Here is an 18,217-nt window from a genome sequence, read left to right as displayed (position 1 = left end):
ATTAATGTAACTGATGAATGTATAACTAGCCAAGAACCCTAACAGGGGCCCTATATATGTAATTTTCTAAGTTAATAGAAGCAATAAAAAATTTGGTCCAACTTTTCCTCATTCATTTCTAGATGTTGAGTGAGAATCAAAGAGTTCGATGGAATGAAGGATTTGTATAATGTGGCTAGTTAGGTAATGTGATATTCTGATTCAATTTAGGACTAGCATGCCAAGGTTTCTTTCACTGTCTCCTTCAGCTGAACTAACCTTGCATCTTAGAATAGTTTCTATGGGATTGTAGGACTGATGCATTTGAAGTTGTTAATTCCTTGTCAAATTCCATTTTAGTAAAGGGTTATCAGTTAAGGTGGATTCCATTTCATCTTTCATGTACATCTCTACTCTCTCCCTAACTTTCATTTTAGTAAGACTAATATGCATTTATATTAGAGTAGGGTAATATTAGAAGGGCTTCAAGGTAGCTTGTGATATCCATTCCACTAGGTGTTATAGGTTTCCCAAATATATTTATGCCTAGGACGTTTGTAGTTATTAGCAACCTGGTTTATCCTCTTATGCTCTCAAGTTAAGAGCATACACCCACAATAATGATCTATTAAAAGCACAATTCATTGCATATATTGTATATAAGGGATTTGTAACTTATAATTCAAAGTGCAGTGATATAACACATACACTGACCCATTTGTTGGTGACATCCTTTTGTTTCTCACATTATGGGAAACTAGAGTCAAGGTAAAGCCAAGTTAGCAAGAGGGACAAATTGTTAACCAACAGAACCTTAGGAACATATGTTGTCATGAAATACGTCGAAAGGGGTTGTAGGTTATCCTATGACCTCTTTCAACCCATTTGAACAAACTCAATATGTCCCTAGGGGTCCTAGGACCCCTAAGGACATATGTTGTCATAAAATTGCATCCAAAGGGGTTGTAGGTTATCCTATGACCCCTTTCGACCCATTTGAACAAATCAAATATGTCCCTAGGGGTCCTAGGACCCCTAAAGATATATATTGTTATGAAATGTGTTGAAAAGGGTCGTAGGTTATCGTATGACCCCTTTCGACCCATTCAAAAAAAATCAAATATGTCCCTAGGGGTCCTAGGACCCCTGGGGACTTATGTTGTCATGAAATGCGACAAGAAAGGTCATTGGATAACCTATGACCCCTTTCAACTGATTTGCACAAACCAAATACATCCCTAGGGGCCCTAGGACCCCTAGGGACATATGTTGTTATGAAATGCATGGAAAGGGGTCGTAGGTTATCCTATGACCCCTTTCGACCCATTGGAACAAACCAAATATGTCACTAGGGGTCATAGGACCCCTAGGAACATATGTTTTCATGAAATACATCAAAAGGGGTCATAGATTAAACAAATCAAATACGTCCCTAGGGGTCCTAAGACCCTTAGGGACATATGTTGTCATGAAATGCATCATAAGGGCTCATAGATTATCATATGACCACTTTCGACCCATTCAAACAAACCAAATACGTGCCTAGGGGTCCTAGGACTCCTAGGGACATGTTGTCATGAAATGCATCAAAAGAGGTCAAAGGTTAACATATGAACCATTTCGACCCATTTGAACAAATTAAATAGGTTCATAGGGTTTCTACGAACCCTAAAGACATATGTTGTCATGAAATGGTTTGAAAGGGGTCATAAGTTATCCTATGACCCCTTTTGACCCATTTGAACAAATCAAATAGGACCCTAGGGGTTCTAGGACCCCTAGGGACATATGTTGTCGTGAAATGTGTCGAAAGGGGTCAAAGGATAACCTATGACCTCTTTTGATCCACTGGAACAAACCAAATAGGTCCTTAGGAGTCCTAGGATCCCTAGAGACATATGTTATCATGAAATGCATCGAAAGGGGTCATAGGATAACCTACGAACCCTTTCAACCCATTTGAACAAACCATATATATGTTGTCATAAAGTGCATCAAAAGGGGTCGTAGGTTATCCTATGACCCCTTTCGACCCATTTGAACAAACCAAATATTTCCTTAGGGGTCCTAGGACCCCTAGGGACATATGTTGTCATGAAATGTGTTAAAATAGGTCAAAAGTTATCCTATGACCCCTTTTAATCCATTCGAACAAAGCAAATATGTCCCTAGGGGTCCTAGGACCCCTAAGGACATATATTGTCATGAAATGTGTCGAAAGGGGTCATAGGTTATCCTATAACCCCTTTCAACCTATTCAAACAAATCAAATAGGTCCTTAGGGGTCCTAGGAGCCCTAGGGACATATGTTGTCATGAAATGCGTTGAAAGGGGTCATAGGTTATCCTATGACTCCTTTTGATCCATTCAAACAAATCAAATAGTTCCCTAGGGGTCCTAGGACCCCTAGCAACATATGTTGTCATGAAATGCGTTGAAAGGGGTCATAGTATAACCTATGACCCCTTTCGAGCCATTCGAACAAATCAAATATGTGTTGTCATGAAATGCACTGAAAGGGGTGATAGGTTAATCTATGACCCCTTTCGACCCATTTGAACAAACCAACTATGTCCCTAGGGGTCCTAGGATCCCTAGGGATATATATTGTCATGAAATGTGTCAAAAAGTGTCGTAGGTTATCATATGACCCCTTTCAACCCATTTGAACAAATCAAATAGGTCCCTAGGGGTCTTAGGACCCCTATAGACATATGTTGTCATGAAATGCATCAAAAGAGGTCATAGGTTATCCTATGAGCCCTCTTGACCCATTCGAACAAATTAAATAGGACCCTAGGGACATATGTTGTCATGAAATACACCGAAAGGGGTCATAGGATAATCTATGACCCCTTTCGACCCATTCGATCAAACCAAATATGTCCCTAAGGATCCTAGGACCCTTAGAGATATATGTTGTCATGAAATGTGTCAAAAGGGGTCATAGGATAACTTATGACCCGTTTCGATCCATTCAAATCCTAAGACCCCAAGGACATATGTTGTCATGAAATGCATCAAAATGGGTGCTAGGTTATCCAATGACCCCTTTCGACCCATTCAAACAAATAAAATAGGTCCCTAGGGGTTCTAGGACCCCTAGGCACATATGTTGTCATGAAATGCATTGAAAGGGGTCATAGGTTATCCTATGACCTCTTTCGACCCATTTGAACAAATCAAATAGATCCCTAGGACATATGTTGTCATGAAATATGTCGAAAGGTGTCATAGGATAACCTATGACCCCTTTTGACCCATTTGAACAAACCAAATATGTCCCTAGGGGTCCTAAGACCCCTAGGGACATATGTTGTCAAGAAATGGGTCGAAAGGGGTCATAGGATAAACGATGACCCCTTTCGACCCATTTGAATAAACCAAATACGACCTTAGGGGTCTTAGGACCCCTAGGGACATATATTGTCGAGTAAACCAAATACGTCCTTAGGGGTCTTAGGACTCCTAGGGACATTTGTTGTCATGAAATGCATCAAAAGGGGTCATAGCTTATCCTATGACCCCTTTTGTCCCATTTGAACAAATCAAATAGTTCCTTAGGGGTCTTGGGATCCCTAGGGACATATATTGTCACGAAATGCTTCGAAAAGGATCATAGGTTATGCTATGACCCCTTTTGACCCATTTTAGCAAATCAAATAGGTCCTTAGGGGTCCTAGGGACATATGTTGTCATGAAATGCATTTTGACCCATTCAACAAATTGAATATGTCCCCAGGGGTCTTAGGACTCCTACGGACATGTGTTGTCATAAAATGCATTGAAAGGGGCCATAGGTTATCCTATGACCCCTTTCAACCCATAAGAACAAATTAAATAGCTCCTTAGGGGCCCTAGGACCCCTAGGGACACATAATGTCATGAAATTCATTGAAAGGGGTCATAGGTTATCCTATGACCCCTTCCCATGCATTTCATGACAACATATGTTGACCCCTAGGGAGCTATTTGATTTGTTCGAAGGGGTCATAGGTTATCCTATGACTCCTTTCGATGCATTTAATGACAACATATGTCAACCCCTAGGGACCTATTTGATTTGTTCGAATGGATCAAAATATTCTATGACTCTTTTCGACCCATTCAAACAAACCAGATATGTCCCTAGGACCCCTAGGACCCCTAGGGACATATGTTGTCATGAAATGCATTGAAAGGGGTCATAAGTTATCCTATGACCCCTTTTGACCCATTCGAACAAACCAAATATATCCCTAGGGTTCCTTGGACCCCTACAGACATAGGGTAATCAATGTTATGGGTCAAATGGGGTCGTAGGCTAGCCCACGACCCCATTAGACCTGGATTGCATTGATTACCCTAGCCTATGACCCAATTACTATATAATAATAATAATAATTATAACAATAATAATAATACATTACTATATTATATAATAATAATAATATATGACTCTATAACAAATATAATAATAATATATTAGTAGATTATATAATAATAATATTTTACTATATTATATTTAATAATAATAATAATTATAATATATTAATATATGTTAATATATAATAATATACTAATATATAATAATATACAATATTGTTGAACACTTGCCAAATTGATTTCCCTCCAAAATTTGGGCAATCAATTTTTGAAAAAAAAATTGGCTGCCAAATTTTGGGTACTCGATTAGGCTTGGTATTTACCAAACCTCTTTACTCAACTCAAAAAACGTGTTTGAGACATGTTTTACTGACATTCAGACTTCGAGTAGCCATCTGACAATATTTTTTTCATCAAAATTCAATGAAACAAAATGGGTTTTTTGATAACACTCTCAAGATTCCATCAAAATAATTGCTATCAAAATCTGAGTTCAATAAGTATTTATTCGTTAATTTTAATGAAGATGTTTGTAAATTGTTGATTAACATACTGATTGCAAAATAGCGATAACTTTCAAACAGTATAACATTTTTGAAATTCAAAAGTTGCATCACATTCTATGCTTCACCTAGTATAAGAAAAAAAATTGTAAATTTTTCAATTAGTTAAGGTGGTTAGATACGAGAGTTTTTTAATTCTCAAAAAGTTATAGTAGAAAATTCATATTAATTATTTATTTGGAATAAAAATACGCAAAAATATGCATCACATCCAGACATGAGTCTACTTTTTATATACATAATTATATTAAAAAATATTATCATTTGATTTTGATTAAGGTGGTTAGACATACACCTACTTTTTATTTTCACCCTGAAATTTTTGTATTACTGCATTAAAATCCAAATTTTTGACAAATCAAATAATTTTTTCTCCAGATAAGGCCTAGTAGTTTAGAAACTACATTCAATTTCCTACAAATTCGTTTCTTACAACTTTTTGATATAAAGCCCATAACTACTTCAAAATTATGTGTCAAGTTTTTTTTAAAGAGGGGTAAACGCTTTGACCTGGAGCTATGAACCAGTGAGGCCACAAATAGGGGACCTCATCCCCATGAGATTTGAACCTTGATGGCAAGGATAACAACGCAACAACTTAACCATCACAACATGCCACTATTGGCAAAATTATGTGTCAAGTTAACATAACCCTAATTTGCTAGTTTTTTATTGCAACTTAGGGCCATAGTTTGGTTGACCATGATCCTACACATTCCCTATTAGGGAACTATATAGTTAAACAATATTGAATTGTTTCCAAGAAGCTAAAATCCATTGTATAAGTAGAGCTTATCTTTGTATGTCTCTAATTCTAGTAATAAATTATAGTTATTCAACTCATGTGTATAGAGGGTTATGTGATAGGATTAAGATGGATTTTTTTCGTAGAAGTTCAAGTAGCCTATGTTCAAATGTATGATGAGGTGAAGATATAGAAGATCTGTGAGATGTTAAGTGAATGTAATGTATGTTTAACCCTATGTACAACACCAATGCTAATATCGACCAAGAGAATGTTCCATGGTTAGGTAGCCTAATTTTCAAGCTCACTCAATATAGAGGTTGTAAACCAAACATGGTTATTTAAAAAACCAATAACATTTCATTAATATTGTTGATTAATAATGAAAAACATGTCAAATATAAGTGTAAAAAAAATTGACTTCACTTCTATTATGCACATCAAGACATGAAAGATTAGGACTAGTTAGGTGATGAATCTTGTGTAAATATAAACTAGTTAAACAAAATTCTATACGATATGTGTAACCCAAGTCGAATAAGGTGATGAACTTGACTACATCCCATAAATGTCATTACAAATGGCTAAGGTAAAATATGTTAGTGCTAGTCATTTTAATTACTCTAGGTACATTACCTAGTCTCAGGTCATACTAGTCTAGAGTAGCTAAAGTATATGGCCAACTAGATTTGTGTTGGGAACATCCATTAGTGTCAAATTACTTATCTATATTTACACTCTCGCAAAGGATCATACCACTTTGAGTAGGAAGTTGTGCAAGGTGGACCAATAGATTCATGGTTGGGTGGTAAAACGCCCTAGTGATACTTTTCTTCAATGTTACACTAGATCTAAAGGAAATAAGAATGTAATCAAATTGTTTGTACAATTAATATAATCTTCTTAATTTACTTCATTCTTCTTATTAAGGTAATTTGATAGTCATGATGTATGGAAAGTTATCTTCCTTAAATTATTAGCTTTTTATTTCGCTTAAAGATATAGTTTAATTCAAAATAAGAGAAATTATTAGTTAATGTTGGTTTGCATTTGATTTTCAATTTTGTAGTTTATGTTGGTTACATTTTTATTCTCCATTCAGTAGTTTTATCTTGTTACACTTTGAGAAACATAATTGCAATACACACTCAACAATTAAATCCAAAAGTTGAGTGTAATTAACTCCAAAACCAATGGTCGAAGAAGGATGATGAAGTTGTCCAAAGTCAATCATCGTTATCTAAAAACTTATGTTTTTAGGTTGGAGACACTCAAGTTTTTTGCAATCTCAAAATTCTTTTATTATTAATCTCAATTTCCAAGGGACTGATCCTTAACAATACATACTTGACTTAATAAATGTACTTGATCTTTATTGCCCAGTATACTTTGTCATAATGTGTGCTTGGAAATTTGTTCAACTTCACTTCTTTGGTCTTCAAAACTTTAAGGTGTCAATCGAGGTTGTCACTTATCAATTTGCCAACATGATAGGCTAGTCGAATCTCATAGGTCAAATCATTTTGGCAAGTTAGATTATTGAAGATGAGTGATATTGAAGATATGAAATTCTTTTTGTCCCTAAAAAAACTGAAACTTTTAAAAATATTTTTATTGCATCTTTACATTTCTTATTTTTTTGGTATGATGTTTACTACATAAAACAATGTTTTAAAATCCTATCAAAGTTCCAAGAACAAGACAATAAACTTAGAATTGAAACTCCTTATTCCACATGCCTCAAGATTAAATTAGATTGATTCTAAGTTACCCTATGATGATTTCAAAATAGAAATTAACCATGTATAAGTAAATTAAGATTCAACAATAAAAAAATGATTAATATGAGAAAAGTAAAACAACTAAAATTTAAAATTAAACTATAAATACAATTCAAAACTAAAATATACTTGTATTATTGTATTAAGTACATTTTCATAAATAATAGACGTATTACCCAAAACAACTAATGTTACACAACTATATAAAATCAATTGAAAAAGATTTTGTTATAATAAAAAATTAACATTAACAAAATGCAATTAATAAAATAGGTCTAAATTTATAAATATACATGAACCTCTTAGAAATTGTAGCGTCCGCACTCTATAGAGCAAGCAAAATATATTAGCTGAAATAATGTCCAATATTTATTTTAAGATTTCAGAGCTGGCTAAATGAATTGCACTTGTTTCTTTTGAGACTAGATCTCCCCGTCCCATAGCTCTTCAACACTTCTGTAAGGGCTAGTTGTGGAGTTTACAAGATGTGCTGCCCTCACTATCTTCTTCTGCTCAAGCTTGTTAATTTTCTCATCGTCTTCTGCACTTAAACACCAGTCAAAAATTTGAAAATTCTCTGTTATTCTTCCTTTATTGAAGCTTCTAGGGACAACACACACTTCTTGCTCTATTCCCCACCTCAACAAAACCTGCCAAAAAAATTAAGGATTCTAGCATGATATAAACTTCATTGTAAGAGAGGTAAGAATCTACAATACAATGGTAAATTATGAGCTCTCTTATTTGAAAAATCCTGACTTACGAATCTACTTGAACTTAATAAAAGTAATTAATTTTTACTTCTTACAATTTGTTTAGAAGCAAAAACTTCATTATCAGCCAAAGGTTAATAATGACCAGAATATAATGAAATACATACCTGTGCTGCAGTCTTCCCATGCTTTTGAGCAATTTCCTGAATGATGGGATTTTCCAGCAACACACTTGATCCCCATGTAGTGTTTTGCCCTCCCAAAGGAGACCATGCACATACTTGAATTCTCCTCTTACTACAATAATCTCTCAATTTTTTCTGCTGCCACATTGGATGCATCTCTACCTGCAATCTTCACAAATAAATTTTGACTTCCCAAGTACAATTTGAAGTGTAGAAATTGTAGGAAATCTATGTATTAAACAGCTTAGTTGTAGATCTATAAAAGAAGCAGGTGAAATTGTAGGAATTCTATATAAGAAACAGCTTAGTTGTAGATCTATATAACAATTAATTGAAATTGCAGTAAAGCTGTGAAAAGCTCACCTGATTGGCAACAGGGAGAACTTTGGCATAGCTGAGCAAGTCCTCAATCTTTTTACAAGAGAAGTTGCTCAAGCCAATGGCTTTTGTGAGACCCATTTCAAAACATTTTTCCATCGCTTGCCAAGTAGATTTGATATCCAGGGGCAAAAAGTCTTCTTCTTTAGGGGGGACGGAATATCCTTTCCTCAACCTCACAGGCCAGTGGATCAGAAACAAATCCACGTAATCCAGCTTCAAATTCCTGCATTCAGAGAAGGGTAAACGATACAGAACAATGAGGAACAGAGAGGAAAGCTATATTTGAACTTTGTACTCGAGGCTGCAAGCCCAGAAATCATCCAGTACATTATTGGGTAAGGGTGTGCTACAAGTTTCTGCTGGGGAACTGAGGGTTTTCGCAGTTGAAGGGTTATGTTGAGTAGATAACCATTTAATAAGACGATTGGAGTTATTAAGTTTTCGGGAAGACACTAGGGCAATGTTTAGTGGATTAGGGTTCGTCTTAAAAGATAATTTACAGGCAGTATCAAATCTCAAATTTCAAGGATATGATGGGATGATAGGAGTATTCAATCCATTAGCGACCTGTGACAGTATAAATTTGTTTAAATTTCTACAGGTTTTTACTTTTAAAGTTGTAAGAATTTTATTCAGACTCTTAAACGTCCTGTTTTGCACAGAAGACTCGTACGAATTTGTTCTAGGAACAATCTTGTCTGCATGAGAACTTGTCCTCATAAAATCAAACATTAAATATCTGTAAGGTAGTATTTTTTATTAGATAAGGTATGAGAACTGCTGTTCTCAAAGATTGGAAAAGAAAATATCTATGCTTTTTTAAATCTTTTAAATTATTAAGGAATTTCTCGTTTAAAAGATAATATGGGTTTATACTAAAACAGAATCAAAGGTCAATTTCATCAATAGATCTGAAATCTGTTGATGAAGTTGAGTGATTCTGAATGAACCTAAAAGAGAACAAATATTTCCCAACAACATAATAGATGAGGTTGAGATTCTGTCTTTACTGATTTTGATAATAGATGGGTTTGACATTCTATTTTGTCTGACTTTTAATCTAATGGATGGATATCTTGAGAAGTCAAATCCATCAGTAGATGCTAAATTTATTGGTGATTTTAGATGATTCAGAATGGAATTAGAAAAGATCAAATCTTTCTGAATATAAGGATCCAAAAAGATAACAGATGAAATTATATCCATGATTTTGATAGAATAGATACCGCTGAAATCTCACCTCTCTTATCACATAACAAAATGACCTTGCAAAGAATATTAAAAACCTCTGTAAAAGGGGACAAATCTGAGAATTAACTGATTAGAATTATTGGGGAATCAGAAGCCATTAGCAACCAGAGACCCAAAAACTCCAGCTAAAAAGCTGTCAGTAATGACTCTTAAAAGTAATAAAAGGTTTGTTTTAAAACCCCGAGATCTTCCTTTCCCCCCACAAAAAAAGATAATAAGAAACCCCAAAAATCTCATAAATTTTCCAAAATTAAACATCTAACGGATTGCAGTACTCTAGGCTTCGAAATCAATGATTGAAAAGATTACAGTACTTAAGGCTCCTGGAGATCGCAGCAAGAGGATCATCATGTTCATCATTCCATAGTTTAGTAGTTACAAAAATATCTTCTCGCTTAACAAGCCCGCTTTGGAAGGCCTCCATAAGTGCTGCTCCTAGGGCATCTTCTGAGCCATAATAGCTTGCAGTGTCAAAGTGTCTGTAACCGACCTACATGCCATTCACAGCCCTAAATTATTTGCTCATCACTTCTTACAACATTTTCGAAACAAAATTTATACAAATGTCTAACTATATTTTTAGGGATCTACCAGGGCAAGATTTGTAAATTTAAAATAATGTATGAGAAACTAGGTTTAAATTAACTCACTTGGAGAGCCACTGTGACTGCAGATTTAATCTCCTCAAATTTATTCCAAGCAGCAGTCCCAAGCCCTATTACAGGCATTCTTCCTCCTGAACTCAATTCTCTAGTCTGACCTACGAATTCCATATTTTCTGCAGATCAATAAATTGCAGTTTAGGTCTTCAGGGTATATCAAACAAGCAGTACAGTATCTCAAGTTCTTGCTGTAAACTCCCATGAAAAAATAAAACATAAATCTATCATATGCTTTATTAGAATTTCCACAAATGCTTTGAAAAATTTCTAGGCCATGTGGAAATTGGCATCAAACTGTGTGTGAAATGCTGACGTTTACTGTTTGGAATTAACAGGATGTCTCGACAGTGCATCCTCTCTCATTGCCAAATGTTAAATGTATTTTTGTCCTTTCTCACGAGGTGTTTTCCACCAGAAGAATCCCCATATTAGTTCTAATTTCTCGCCTAAATGATTGCAACCAGCTAGGTACAAGAGGTTTTCCAGTGACTTCACTATTTCTTAATCTCCAGATTAACTTAATAGCATCACTTTTTAACCCTTAACTTGCTTAATGCTAATAGCTTACACAATTCTTGGATGAACTAAATATATGATATATTAAATTATTTTATTTACTGTAACTATGGAGAGAGATATATGATATTTTTCATCCTGTTTTTATGGAGGTATGAATTTTGCAAATACACAAGCTTTAAGGACCTTGGAAAGTAGTTTTAGCTAGTTTTAGCAGCTTGTAGTTCAGTTGGCTCGAACTTAAAATGTTTGCCTCTTTGAGGTCACAAGTTTGACTTAGCGTCCTGCTAGAGAAGGGTTGTGGGTCAGTTTCCCATTACTACTCTACTCTCTCGGACATAGGACACATTATTTGTTGTATTTTTTGGATAGATTGTATTCCAATTTTTGCATCCCACTCTGCAATCCATCATGAAGAAAGAAAATCCTTAGAAAACTTGATAAACTCGATCTCTAATGAATTCATTTGGAGTCACTCAACTTGACCAAAAGTACATTGACATATAATCAATATTTTAGAAATAAAACATTCAATTTGAACAAACCAAAAACCCATTGATATATAATCAATATTTTAGAAATAAAACATTCAATTTGAACAAACCAAAAACCCATTGATATATAATCAATATTTTAGAAATATTATGTTTATTATTGAACTTTGATACTTTCACATAAATTTGAATTCGAGTTCCAATAACCATTCATTGAACTAATAATAAAATATGCTCTAGATGTCCACTTATATGCCTAATAGTCAAAGTGAATATTCAATATGACAATATAAAATATGTATTGAACTATATCACTTCAAATGATTTTTTAATCCTAAAATTTAAGATAAAAATACATAACATTTGTTAACATGGTCATACCAATGCTTCAGAGTTTATTATTATTATTATCATATAAAGTGTCTCTTTCTATATATATATATATATATATATATATAAATTTTATATCTAATAAATTATATATATATATATATATATATATATATATTATATCTAATAAATTATATTAATATTTGTTTTCAATCAAATTATCCTCATTTTGATGAAAGTTTGGGAAGGGTTTGATCCTCAATATTTTTATGAAAAGATAACTTAAAATGGAAAAAATCTACGATTCACCGAAAGTAACATTAGTACATCAAAAAGATTGAAAAACCATTACTTAATTAGGCTGATTCTTTTTATTTTTATTTCATGTCACGAAGAAATAAACACGTTTTGTCGACTATGTTGCTTCCATTATACCATAATTAAGGAAACAAGAGCTGCAATCCACTTGGAAGACTTGCCTATTCTGTCCACGCTAATTATTTTTAAACACATGAAAGGCATAATAATATTTCCTTTACTTGGAATTCATTTCTTTTTCTAGTTTTATAAACCTACGTATACACGGAAGTGCAAAAAGGTAGAATCTTACTGTTAAAAGAGATGGTACATAGAAGTGACTTTTATTATTATTATATTTTTTAAATAAAAAATGGTATAAAAAGTTAGTTCGGAAAAAGTTAGATTATATAGGAATGTAGGTAGTATTTAATTAAATAATTATTTTATGTAGGATTTATAAAGTTTGTAAAAGACAAATCATTTGTACAAAGTACAAATATAATATGTAGAAAATGTTAAAGGGAATATGTAGGAAACTAATATTTTATTGAAAAATTATTTAAAAAGTAATTATCTTATATATAGGAATTATGAGGTTTGCAAAAGATAGATTATTTTAAAAATGTTAGATACAAATTTAGTATGTAGAAAATGTTAAAGAAAATACATTTATTTATACATGCATGTAATTCGTTCAATTGTATGAATACATATAAAAAAAGTAAAAGTTCATGATCAAGAGTTCTAATAGAGCTAGAGGTAATCCCTCCAAGGTAAATGTCATGAGTAATTGTGCGAATAATGTAAGCTATATATTTGGTTATTAGTTAGGTAGCAAAATGAGAGCTACATAATTAACATAAGAAAAACATTTGGTATTTTGATATGTAGTTCATTAGGAAAAAAATGTGAAAAGCTTAATAAGGAAAAGAGAAAGCAAGTAAATATCCATACCCAAAAGAAAAAGTATGAAACAAAATGCTATGTTCAAGTCAAGGTATTCTACTTTACAACGTATTATGCTATATATCTATAGACATTAGGGAAAACATATCGATGGAGAAAAAGGTACATGAACTATTTGTTCAGTGCTTTGCTTTTATATATCAAAAAGTAGCCAAAATGAGGGGGTTGACCCATCTGTACAGATAGGAGGTAGAGTCTCTAATAATAGGCAAACAACAAAAACCAAAATCAACACAATCTCGAACAATCCCCTTTTTCAATATAAGCAACACATATATCTAGTAACAACCTCCCAAGTATTGCTTATTTCTAACAACCATGTCTTGGAAATTACAACATACTATATATAAAGGAAATTTTTGTTTACTCCCAAAATCATTTATACAAACCTCAAAACATTTGCAAAATTTATCCTCAAAATAGTAAATTTAGTGTCTGATACTTTCTTCATATTTTATACTACTTGAATTATACCACAAATGTTGGACTAACCACCAACGTTCCCCTTCGGGATTCCTGCCATGGCTTAACTGCCTCCTGTGTTCTATAAGTCTAGTGGTTGTATCAGGCATTAACAAGTCGATCTTTTGGTTCAACTACAACTCTAGCTTGTAACAAGTGGTATCAGAGCTTGGTCATAGTTTTCAATCTCCTCGGGTAATGATGAGGGGGGGGGGGGGATTGTTGGAACAACCACCAACGTTCCCCTTCAGGATTTGTGACATGGCTTAACCACCTCATGTGTTCTATAAGTCTAGTGGTTGTATCAGGCATTAATAGGTCAATTTTTTGGTGCAACGACAACTCTAGCTTGTAACAACAAATTGCATAGGTTGCAATCTCAACTCCATGAGGGTCTATGGGCTTGAAAACCTCACAAGTCTTCTTTGAAGATTCCAATAGTTCTAACTATTTTTGCATTAGTTCTAACTCAGGTCACAATAAACTTTTCAGTAAAGAAAATTTACTCAAAAATCCATTTCCTTTTGAAGAACATTGATTGTATCAAATACTTTACTTAAGTCTTTGCACATGTTTGTGACACTTTTTTTTGTCTTAGAAAACTCCTCTACAAGATTTTCTAGCTTTCCCTCTTCATCCTTAATGCATTGGCTCACATCTTCAACATATTTCACAAAATTTGTACAAATAATATACAAGTCTAACACACTCTTTTATGTCCTTGATACATTCATTAATGACACTTACATCATTCTCTTTATTGGCACATACCTTGTGAAATTGTTCTATAACATAGTCATGTTTTGCTTTGGCCTTAGCATATTCCACAAGTGAAGTACAATGCACATCAAAATCCTCAATTACACTAGTTAGATTCTCAAGTATATCATTACCTTCAATTTTTCTTTGAGTGGGGAAGGTCATCTACAATCTATCCAGTGCTTGACCCAACATCCTTGCATGCTTTTTTTATTTCATCTCTAACATTTCCTTAGCTTTTACAAATGTCATCAAAGATATCTTCATTAATGCATCTTCATCTTGAACATACTTATCCATGCTTGTGATTTCACGAATTAGATTGATTTCCATTAATTATTATATAGAAAAAGTAGGAGTGATTGGTTTAGGCTCAATAATCTTTTCATTTACCTTTGAGTCCCTGCAATGTCTTCTTTTGTCATTGTGACTTGTTCAGGAGGTGTGATTGGTCGAATGTCACCTTGTATTGGTATAATATCTTCTCATCTTCATTGGTGACCTTTGTCATTATATTTTGGATTTCATCATTGCTTACCACATTGTCAATAAATATGTCTTGTTCTTTCTCTTTTTTCTCAGGAGTCGTGTCAAGAGTAAATGGAACACTTGTCACAAAGAAATATGGTTGTCTAACTATGCTAAAAAATTGATTGAATTCTTAAACTTCCTCTTGTGATAGAAATGATTTTTAAAAAAATTTGAAATGCCAACTATTTTGTGAGATGATTAAACAATATGTTTTTTCCTCATAGTAGGTTCATCTAGGAGTTTTTTAATAGCTTTCTCAGTCTCATTAGCATCTTCCTCATATAGACCAACGAAGATTTTAACTAACCTCATCTTTGTCCTTATTTTAGGTCTTTCTTTCTCCAAAATTCTCTTCATTTTATCTGTTGTTACGAAAGTACAAAGCTAGCATAGAGTCATTTCCATTATTCTCTAATATTCCTCTATTGCAAGTTAATTATCTTCTCACATTAAGATTATCATACACAGAGTCTAGAATACTATATTTCATCTCTAGTAGGTTCTTAAAACTTGTGGGTGCATGTTTTGAAACTTGTGAGTGATATGAAACATGCATCTAGGTGCATGTTTGGAAACTTGTGAATGATATGAAAGAATATCTGTAGCATTAAGGATCCAAACCTAAAAGGTTGAGTCTTGTCATGCTTAGTTATTCTTAGATTCTCAAACAATTATTGTCTTAAGATCTCTCACACATCAAAGTGTTCATTCTCAACTACCATCTTGTATACAATTTGAATTACCCTTGTAGATATTGAATTATGTCTATTATTGTAGTGCATCACGCAACCTAGAGTTTTAGCAATTATCCTAACATCTTGTTGTCTGATACCAGATAGTTTCATTGGTCTCTTATTTGACTTAGTTCTTGTATTCGTTTCTACCTCCTTAAACATTTTGGTTGCAATTGGAATTATAACTATATTGTCTAATCATGTGACTAGATGAATCAACTCTTTGGTTATCATTACTAGTTTGTCACCAATCCAAAATAATTTTTCATGAATCTTTCTTAGAACAATCTTGATCCACTCTGGTTCATCAAATTCTTCATAATTCATGTATTATTAGATATTTAGGGTTTCTAAGTGCTGAAACTCACTCTTAAGGGTCTAATCTTCCTTATAAATTTCACTTAGATCCTTCCAAAGTTTTTGTTGTTACACAAAATGTCATATCATTTCTAGTTAGTGTATACCAAGCTCACTTGGGCATTAAAGATAGTTTTCTATGGCTATTGAGCATTCCAAAGTTTGTCTAGTTCAAAAGATAGTATTTACTGAGTTCACTAGGGTGCCAAAGGAAAGTCTACGAAAGATGAGTGTTAACTGAGCTCACTCAGTTAATGAAGGCAAGGTTGGATGGAAGTTAACCAAGCTCACTTGGTTACCAAAGGAACTATGCAAATATGTAGTGTTGACTGAGTTCACTTGGTTAACACAAGAAAATCATTTTTGAGTTAGTGTCTATCGAGCAAGGTTGACTAAAGAAGAATTTTCTTGTTTTGGCATATTGAGTTCAATCGATTTATCTGTTGACTCTAGCTAACTGAGAAGATAAATTTATTAATTATTCTAAGCTATATTTTAGCCAACTTGACAATATGAAAGATATAAATATAAGGTCAAGTTGAGGATTAGAAGTGTGTGAATGCATGGAAGATAATTGAGGATTTAATGATGCTAAGAGGAAGAAAATAAAGACAGATAAGCATAATATCCTTGAGAAGCTGAAAAGATACATTCAATCAAGGAGGATCAAGTATATAAGCCAAAACTAAGATCTGTAATCAACAATTCATATGCATCCAAATCAGGTCATGTCATTGTTAGTCTCCAACCATGGTATTAGTGATCTAAATATCTTAACAGAGTTGGCTTAACAACTATTTGTAAATCCTCTAACAAGGTGGCATTTCTATTGAAGTGTCTAAAGGCATCTAACGAAGCCACTCCTAACAGGGTGATTAAATCCTCTAACAAGGTCACAACTAACAGTGTGTTTTGTAACCTTTAACAAGGTTGGCTCCTAACAGGGCTCACTTCAGAAGTGTGAAAAATAGTAACTAGTTGCAATTGGTGGTTTTTTCGAAATTGGGTTTCCACCTTAAATCTTGGTGTCAAATGTATTCATGTTATTTCTTTTATGTGTTTGCAACTAAGTTAATTTAATAAGTAATCAAAGATAACATCTTATGATTTTCATGTTAAGTGTTTACAAAGTAATCTTATTTTTTACTGAGTTACAACATTTTCAATTTGTTTACCGAGCATCAACAAAGTTCAGTTTTCAGAGTTTGTTTTTGTACTAACACCTAAGCGATTTGGGATTTATTTTTGTAGTAACTCATTTACCACTCCCCTCTCAGTTACTCCTCTTATATTTCCAATAATTGGTATAAGATCTTTTGGTGCTTGTAGTGAATGTTTCAAGGACTAAGCTAAAGATTAGGATGTCTTACAGAAGAGAGATTCCCAGGTTGAATAGAGACAACTTTATAGCATGGCAAGGACTTATGAGGTTACATATAGCAATTATCAATGATTTAGGTTGTAAGTATCTTGATACCAAATACAAGACTCCTTTTGGAACATTATCAGTTGAAGATATTTCTGAAAAGAAAAATCATAACATCATGATGATTGATATTACATCTGCTCTTAGTTATGTTGAATTTGATGAAGTAAAAGACTACAATATAGCTTATGTAATGTGGATCAAACTAAAAGACATTTATGGAGGATATGACAATGTAAGAAGGGCTAAAGCAAAAAGTCTCAGAGGTCAATTTGATCAGATGAAAATGAGAGAAGATGAAAATGTTGAAAAATATGTGGAAAGAATCAAAGCAAGTGTGAGGGCAATCAAAGCATCTGGAGGAGACATTGATGAAAAAATAGTTGTAAGCAGGGTACTTAGAACTCTTCTTTCTATTTATGCAATTAGAATTTCTTCTATTCAAGAGATGAGATGTGATCCAAATAGAAAAATAACTTTAGATGCTTTAGTTGGAAGATTGACATCTTTTGAGTTGGATACCTATGATAACTATGTTCCTAGTTCCAAAGGTATTGAGTCTGCATTTGAAACCAAACTATCACTCAAGAAAAAGAGTAAGAAATCAAAGGCCAATCAATTAGGAAGTGAAGGAGAAAGAGAATTAATTTCTGATAGTGATCTTGAAGTTGTTGAAGCGTTACTTGCAAGAAAATATTCCAAAGGTAGAGGAAAGTA

At 33.4% G+C, this 18,217-nt stretch overlaps 1 protein-coding gene across 1 annotated transcript in view; it reads right to left on the bottom strand.

Annotated features, from left to right (window-relative positions):
• Positions 1-7,694: 7,694 nt before the first annotated feature.
• The window catches only part of LOC149531081 (NADPH-dependent aldo-keto reductase, chloroplastic-like), a 35,381-nt gene continuing 24,858 nt past the window's right edge, over positions 7,695-18,217 (bottom strand). Inside the window, exons 5-8 of the mRNA XM_089811153.1 lie at positions 10,278-10,453; positions 8,695-8,935; positions 8,314-8,493; positions 7,695-8,083 (exon numbers count right to left, since the gene is read on the bottom strand). Coding sequence (XP_089667279.1) covers positions 7,856-8,083; positions 8,314-8,493; positions 8,695-8,935; positions 10,278-10,453 — 825 coding nt within the window. The 3' untranslated portion in view covers positions 7,695-7,855. The remainder of the gene's footprint in view (positions 8,084-8,313; positions 8,494-8,694; positions 8,936-10,277; positions 10,454-18,217) is intronic.

Source organism: Cupressus sempervirens, chromosome 11, assembly GCF_028749045.1.
Source record: "Cupressus sempervirens isolate cs-2001-9-10 chromosome 11, ASM2874904v1, whole genome shotgun sequence".
NCBI classification, from domain to species: domain Eukaryota; kingdom Viridiplantae; phylum Streptophyta; class Pinopsida; order Cupressales; family Cupressaceae; genus Cupressus; species Cupressus sempervirens.
Note: the sequence above shows the minus strand (reverse complement) of the source record. Positions and strands in the feature narration are given on the sequence as shown.